At 44.7% G+C, this 8,452-nt stretch overlaps 1 protein-coding gene across 1 annotated transcript in view; it reads right to left on the bottom strand.

The window, feature by feature from the left end:
- Positions 1-527: 527 nt before the first annotated feature.
- LOC122555431 (stomatin-like) overlaps positions 528-8,452 on the bottom strand; it is a 34,803-nt gene continuing 26,878 nt past the window's right edge. The window contains exons 6-7 of the mRNA XM_043701424.1: positions 4,787-4,921; positions 528-1,193 (exon numbers count right to left, since the gene is read on the bottom strand). Coding sequence (XP_043557359.1) covers positions 1,005-1,193; positions 4,787-4,921 — 324 coding nt within the window. The 3' untranslated portion in view covers positions 528-1,004. The remainder of the gene's footprint in view (positions 1,194-4,786; positions 4,922-8,452) is intronic.

Raw genomic sequence — 8,452 nt, 5'->3', positions numbered from 1 at the left:
TTCACTGCACATCTGGCGTGCACTCAGAGAATAAGCGACAATTCAAGCTTTTCAGATGCTGCTGGTACCAAGCCTAACCCACTTTGTACACAATGAGAGATGTGATAGTAGAAATGCTACCTCAGTGACCACAAAACTGGTACTTGTTCACCACCTTCTCTTTGTGTCCATTGATTAGTCCTTTTCTCTCACTTTTTTGACTAATCCTAACTAGTGTTTTGAATGATGAAAGGTGACATCCAGGAATATACAGTTCAGAGACATCGAAAGTGACAATTTTACTTCTTTCCTTCTTTCTATCCAGAAACGCTTTTACGCTCCTCTGAACACCTTTTTTCCACCATCACCCGTATCTCTAATTAAATGTCAAGTTTACAAGCATTGTCCAAACCTGATGATTTTATTTTACTATTGTTTGTTGTCAATTGGAAGCCAAATACTTCTCCAGTTAGAGACAAAAAATTTGCAGATGCTGAAATCCAACGTGGACAAGCAGGAGGCTGGAAGAACACAGCAAGCCTTAAAAAGGGTCATACTCGAAACGTTGACTTCTCAGCCTACTGAAGCTGCCTGGCTTGCTTTGGTCTTCCAGCCTCCTGCTTAAATACTTCATTAGAGCTTGATAACTCTGGACTGTAAGATCATTCACTTTCTTGTAGCCCTCTAAAACCTATCAGGCATTGCCATCTTCCTCACTTAAATTTTTTAAAAATTCCGTGGAAAGGTATCATATATTAGGTTCCGCAGCCAGTCAGCACATGAATGGCCACCCAGAGAGAAGTGGGGGAGAGAGAGCACAAAATCTAAGAGCCATCTGCTAAGGAGAAGAGCCAGAAAAGAGCTGGCTTTTTTGCACACAGAGTGCATGGTGAGCCCCTGTAAATGACCAACATCTAACAGTGCAGGTTTCTTGAACAGTCCCATCAGGTCAGCTTTTTACATCACCCGCACCGCAGCCCAATTACAACCCCGGCATTCAGCCTTCCCACTGCCAAGAGGCAACTTCAGTTCCTGGAGAAGGCTAACGCCATGTTGATCGGCACCGGGAATATGATGGTGGAGTGTCGCTCTGAAGCAACTTCGGATAGCGTCTGGAGGTAGCGGAGCTGCAAGGTGTTTGGACTCATTGACATCACCACGGCTGCCTCTTTGAGGGCATGAGAGGCGTTCAACTCACCTTCCGCAGCGATCACCTGTCAAACAGATGGTCAAATCTGAAACAAAAGACAATCCTTCTCCTTGAGAGTAGGTCTATTCACAGGAGGCAGCCTCTGTAACCCAGTCTCCAAACTGATGCACTTTATAGACATTTCCTAATAAATATGTTCAGAGATGTTATGGCATACCTTTGCAGCAAGTGGGATTCAAATGCAGGCCTCTTGGCTGAGAGGTAAGGACACCACCAGTATCACAAGAGCCCTCCTGCCACTCATTTTTTTTTAATTTCACTTATTTTTCTAACCAACCTGTTCAGAGATGCAATTACACACCTTTGGGGCAGGTGGGACTTGAACACAATATCTCTCAGTCCAGTGGTGGGGACACTTCCTCTGCATGACAGAATAGCCCCTATCCACCCACCCGCTCCCCCACTGGCCCTCTTTATACTCTTTTGATTTAACTAGCAAAAAACAAAGAAACAAATTCACTAATGAGTTGACAGCCTTTGAAGGGGCGAGTCTTATTTAAAAAAAAGACAAAGAAACTCTTCTCCTCAGCTTCAGCAGGAGCACGCTGACTGTAGCACCAGCCAACACAGAGTCAGTGCCCTAAACTGAGGAGACTCTAAATCTTGAAGGGGCTAGTCTTGTATTCTGTATATTTTTTGAGCAAATCGAATAAGCAAATTAACTAAAAACAGGAATACTGTAATTAAAATAGTACAACACTAACAATCCCTTATCATACTCATTTGGAAACCGATCAAACAGATGAGGGGATTTGGTTGGCTGGAAGCAGGGTGATGCCAACAGCGTGGGTCCATTTCCCACACCGGCCGAGGTCACCAGGAAGGATCCACTTTCTTAAACTCACTCCTCACATGAGGCATGGTGTCCCTCAGGGAAACAAAAACCCACCACCAGTTGTCTCTCCAAAGAGAAAGCAGCCCTCTAGGACTTTGGTGACAACTACAAGAGCAAATTAACCAATTAACTTAAAGAAAGGTATTGTAACAATAATTAAACTGTCAAATTACACTTTCAAAGCCTGATGGTACACCCCAACATCTGTGGTGCCCATCAGTTGTGAAAGGCCTAAAGCCTACCAGTGGACATTGCAAGCTCTCCTGTCTTAGATACCCCGTGTAATGATGCTATGGCATTGTTATTGAATACGCTTGAAGCATATTCAAGAACACTGTGCGCTCCCATTCTAAGCTGACTCTCTTTAAATGTGTTTTCAGTATTTAATGAAATAATGTCCATCGCCAGTCAGCCATTGATCCCAATCAGCCATTCACAAAAGATCCAAGCATCCAAAATCTTTAGCAGAGACAATAATTCTCGACTTCCACAAACTGCTGTGTCAGAAATTGCTGCTCCAATTTCTCTCCTAAATATCAGGGAGGCAATGCCCCACCAGTATAATCAGTGGACTGTTAAACCAGAGACCCAGATAATGTTCTGGAGACCCAAGGTTCAAATCCTGCCATAGCGGATGGTGGAATACGAATACAATAAAAATCTGGAATTAAGACTCTAATGATGACCATGAAGCCATTGTTGGGAAAAACCCATCCGGTTCCACTAATGTCCTTAGGGAAGGAAACTGCCATTCTTATCTGGCCCGGCTTACATGTGACTCCAGACCCAAGGCAATGTGATTGACTCTGGGAAATAAGTACTGCCTCGCTAGCGACACCCACATCCTGTGAATGAATACAAAAATAACTTTGCTCAAATTTAAACATCTGATGGGAAGCAGCCCACCACCACATTAACATAATCTTAATATGTTCCCGCTCTGATGTTCCATACCAGGGGCAGACAGGTTTCCCATTTACAGTTATCCCCCACTTTTCCAAAGTTCGCTTTACGCCATTTCGTTTTTATGATAGACCTACATTCGTATCTGTTTTCAGGAATCTGAAGAGGATTTTTGTTTTTAACCAAAAACGGTAACATTTTACGCCATTTTGGCTTACGGAAGGTTTCATAGGAACGTTCTACTTTCGGACAGTGGGGGATACCTCAATGGGATACTTTTAACCATCTTCAACACCTTGATCAGAGCATTCATGAGTGAGATGCCAGCCACATTTATATCCCTGCTCTCATTAGTTAACGCCCTTAACTTCAGTATCATTCTATCGAATTGGCACTGCGACCATTCCAATGCAAATGAGAAGACTGCATTAGATTCGCATTGATTTTGGTGGAGTAGATGCCCTAAGGGAAATGGCGCTTGATCATGAGGGCCAGGGAGGTCCACTCTCACAGGAGATGACGCAAAGACTGACCACTACTTGCTCCCAGAAATGGCACTTGAATCAGGCAGTCAAACGTAGCGCTGGCGCCATAGCCAGGTACGTCATTCCCTTGGATATCCAGAATTTTTTCAATTCACTCGAGGGACACAGGTGTCACTGGCTGGGAGGCATTTATTGCCTATCCCTATTTGGCCTTGAGAAGGTGGTGATGAGATGAATGATGAGCCAGGTACTGGCAGGTGAGACGAGATTGGGTTGGGATATCTGGTTGGCATGGATGGGTCTATTTCCGTGCAGTACATCTCTATGACTATGATTCCATTTCAGAGGGCAGTCGAGAGGCAGTGGCTATAGGACCACAAATTAGATCGAACAGCAGTAAGGCCATTCAGCCCCTCAGGTCTGCTCCACCATTAAATAGGATCATGGCTGATCCAACATTCCTCACGGCCACTTTGCTACCCTTGCCCTGTAACCCTTGATTCCCTGGCTGCACAAGAAGCTATTTATCACGGCCTTAAATATTCTGCCCCCACAGCACATTGTGGCAAGGAGTTCCAAAGTCTCACAACCCTCTGAGCGAGGAGATTGCTTTGGCTCTGGAATCACATACAGACCAGACCAGGTGACAATAGCAGATTATCTTCCCTAAAGGAGATTACGTAACCAGACAGGTTGTTCCAACAATTGGCGATGGTTTCACAATCACCATTAGATTCTCCATTCCAGATATAATTTAATCAAATTCAAATTCCACCAACGGGACTCAAACCCAGTTCATCAGAACATTAGCTGTGTTTCGGGGTAAACAGTCGAGCAATAATACCACAAGGCCATCGTTTCCGCTTTCCTTGTGGAGGTATTTCCACAGCCTCGAAATGCAATGGAGATGAAAAGGTTCTTGCACCACTTCTGTTCCAGTTACAATAACACTGGAGTTGGGACTGAAGAGGCAACTCAGTAACTCAGGTGTGTGTTCCTGCCCAGCTGCCTGTGGGACAGGACTTCCTCAGCTGAAGGTCGGGGAATAAAAGGGAAGAGGTCATGGATCAAAAACTCCAGAATTATATCCCGTCGAAACAAGCTGGGAGAGGGGGGCTGAAAAATTGATGATCTTCGCTAAGATTGGTTTCAACTCACAAGGGAGCCAAGGAGCGTTGGAGGACAGGCAGGAATTTGGAGTTAAGACCACAATCAGAGGAACCATGAGCTCATGGAATGGAAGAGCAGGGCTGAGAAGCCAGTTGGTCTCCTATTTTGCACGCCATTATTGAATTTTTCCAGAGATGAAAACCAGTGCACTTTTATCCCAATGCATTTCCAATACGTGACTAAGCAGGTCTCGCACCCACTTACCTTGGCATGGGCATCCCTCACAGCTTCGGCCTCGGCTGCCATCGCTCTTTGCAAAGCCACCGGCAGTCTGACATCTTTAAACTCCACTCGCTCGACCTTGATCCCCCATCCCTTCGATGCATCGAACAGGAGAAGCTGAGGGGGGAGGGGAGAGGGTGGAGGGGCAAGGACAGAACAATCAGAACACAAAAGTGCAGTACAACAGTTGGACTGGGTTACACAGCAATCTGAGAGCTTCATACTGAGGGTGGGATGTGTCATGGACAGCGTTATATGTCTTGAGTCTTATACTGAGCATAGATGAGTGTCTGAAGTGTGACAGTTGAGAATCTTATAATAACGGTGGAATCCAACACTGTTAGGCTTGAGAAACCAATGCTAGGATCACAGGTATATAGGAAGAGGAGTACATCATTCAGCTATTTCTAGATTATGGCTGATCATCTCCACAATGCTATTTTCCTGTATTTTCTCCATGAGCTTGAATGTCATTAGGCTCCAGAAACCAAACTTCCTAATTTTGGTACCTTATCAAGGATTGAGGTTCCACATCTGTCAGGAGTAGAGAATTCCAAAGATTTACCATGCTCTAAGTAAAGAAATTCCTCCTCCTCTCAGTTCTAAATGGTCATCCCTTCACTCTGTGGCTGTGTCCATGGGTCCTAGTCTCTCCCACCTGTGGAAACATCTTCTCCACATCCATTTTACTCAGGCCTTGCAGTATTCTGGAAGTTACAATGGCATCCCCCTCATCCTTCTAAATGTCATCAAGTACAGACCCAGAGTCCTCAAATACTCCTCATAAGACAATCCCTCATTCCCGGGATCATTCTTGTAAACTTCCTAAGGATTCCCTCCAATGGCAGCACATCCTTCCTTAGATACAGAGCCCAAAACTGCTCACAATATTCCAAATGTGTTGTGACCAGAGCCTTATACAGCCTCATCAGTACTTCTCTGCTCTTGTATTCTAGCCCTTTTGAAATGAATGTTAACATTGCATTTGCCTTCCTAGTTGCCAGCTGAACCTGTATGTTAATCTGAAGAGAATCCTGAACAAGGACTCCCAAGTCCCTTTTTGCTTCAAATTTCTGAAGCCTTTCCCCATTTAGAAAATAGTCTACACGACTATTCTTCCTACTAAAATGCTCAAACACGCATTTACCTACATTTACCCACTCTCTTAATTTGTCCAAGCACTTCTGCTGTGTCCTTGCTTCCTCAACACTACCTGTCCGTCCACCTATCTTTGTGTCATCTGCAAACTTTCAGCTTCTCCTTAATGATGACCGCTTCACTCACCTCTGCCTCTCTTCAAGTTCTAGTATGCTGCTGGTGTCTTCCACTGTGAAAACCGATGCAAAGTACCTCTTCAATTTCTCCGCCATTTCGTTATTCCCCATTACTTCCTCTCCAGCCTCATTTTCCAGCAGTCCAATGTCCACTCTCGCAGCTCTCTTACCTTTTCTATGTCTAAAAGACTTTTGCAATCTTCTTTTGTATTACCAGCTAGCTTACTCTCATATTTCATCTTCTCCTCCCTTTTTACTTTTTTTTTAGTTACCCTCTGCTTTTTTTGAAAAGGCTTCCCACTAATCTTCACCACTTTCTATGTTTTTCCTTTTACTTTTATGCTGTCCCTGTCTTCCCTTGTTGGCCATGGTTGCCTCAGTTTCCCCTTATTATGTTTCTTCTTCCTTTCGATGAATTTTTGCTATGCGTCCTTAATTACCCCCAGAAACTCCTGCCATTGCTGCTCCACCATCTTCCCAGCTACGCTTCCCTTCCAATTAACTCTGGCCAGCTCCTCACCATGTCATTGTAGGTACTTTCACCCAATTGAAATACTGTTACATTGGATTCCAGCTTCTCCCCGTCAAACTGCAAGGTGGATTTTATCACGTTATGATCATTGGCCCTCCCTCAGGAGTTCCTATACTTAAAGCTCCCTAATCACGTCTGCCTCATTACCCACCACCAAATCCAATATTGGCTATTCCTTAGTGGGCTCTATCATGAGCTGCTCCAACAAACCATCTCATAGACATTCCACGAATTCCTTTTCTTGGGATCTGCTCCCAAATCTGATTTTCCCTGCATATTGAAGTCCCCCATGATTTCTGTAGTAGTGCCTTTCTTACATGTGACCAAGCTGCTCCTTTAAGAAGGTTATATTGTCCTTGGTTTTATTTTTCAGAGAGGTTGTAAACGACACAGGTTCCGAAAAGTCTGAATTTGGATGGATTTTAGGGCCAATTTGCTTACAGCTAACAGATACCGCCACAGGCAGAAGGCTTTCAAGTTACAAAATCACTTGTACAATGAAGGGGGAGCGGCGGTTCTCCCACCTCAACTACTCTCTGGTTTGGTTTTAATGCAGCAGTGTGTGTGTCTGAAGAAAGGCTGCTGGAACCCTCCCTCTCTGACTTCTCTCCAGTAAGAACTTGTTTGATTTTACCTTTTGTGTCAAGGGATGTTTATGGGGATTGTTGCAAATACTTTGGAACGGCATCATTAAGTTTGGATAGTCTGTTGGGTTTTCGGATCAGATAGGCCATTCGGTATTCTGTTTTCTGTTCTCTGTGATTCATTCAGTAATCTTGTAAATAAATTGTTTTGTTTAAAATGAAGTGGTTTGACTAGCTGATTCTCTCCTGGAATATCCACTGTACACATGCTTAAAACAACTAGCAAAGTTAGGGTTCAGGCTATCTTCTTGAAATATTTTGAGGGGTTTGGCCTGGTCCATGACATACATTCCTTCTTAATTTCCTGATTTGCTTTCTTCCCACATCCTGGCTATTGTCAGTGGGCTTGTAATGGATATCGAGGAGAAAGTGAGGTCTGCAGATGCTGGAGATCAGAGCTGAAAATGTGTTGCTGGAACAGCGCAGCAGGTCAGACAGCATCCAGGGAACAGGAGAATCGACGTTTCGGGCATAAGCCCTTCTTCCTGAAGAAGGGCTTATGCCCGAAACATCGGTTCTCCTGTTCCCTGGATGCTGTCTGACCTGCTGCACTGTTCCAACAACACATTTTCAGTTGTAATGGATATCCACCATCATCCACCACCACTGTCCTCCGCCTGGCCAAACTTGTTCTCTCTCTCAACAACTTCTCCTTCAACTCATCCCATTTTCTCCAAATCAAAGGTATAGCAATGGGTACCCACATGGGTCCTAGCTATGCCTGCCTTTTCATGGGTTATATGGAACTTTTCTTGTTCCAGGCCTATCCGGGCCCCCTCCCGCAACTGCTTTATCGGTACATCGATGACTATTTCAGTGCGACTTCATGCTCTCGTCCTGACCTGGAAAAATTCATAACTTCGTTTCCAGTTTCCATCCCTCCATCACCTTCACCTGGTCCATCTCCGACACTTGCCTTCCTTTCCTTGACCTTTCTGTCTCCATTTCCGGCAATAGTCTATCCACTAATATCCATTAAAAGCCCACTGACTCCCACAGCTATCGTGACTACAGCTCTTCTCACCCTACGTCCTGTAAGGACTCTATCCCTTTCTCTCAGCTCCTTCGCCTCTGCTGCATTTGTTCCGATGAGGCCACTTTCCAAAGCAGTGCTCTTAATATGTTCTCCTCCTTCTCCAACCGTGGCTTCCCACCTACAGTTGTTGACAGGGCTCTCGACAGCGTGCGGTCCATCTCC

This window comes from Chiloscyllium plagiosum, chromosome 12, assembly GCF_004010195.1.
Source record: "Chiloscyllium plagiosum isolate BGI_BamShark_2017 chromosome 12, ASM401019v2, whole genome shotgun sequence".
Classification (NCBI taxonomy): domain Eukaryota; kingdom Metazoa; phylum Chordata; class Chondrichthyes; order Orectolobiformes; family Hemiscylliidae; genus Chiloscyllium; species Chiloscyllium plagiosum.
Note: the sequence above shows the minus strand (reverse complement) of the source record. Positions and strands in the feature narration are given on the sequence as shown.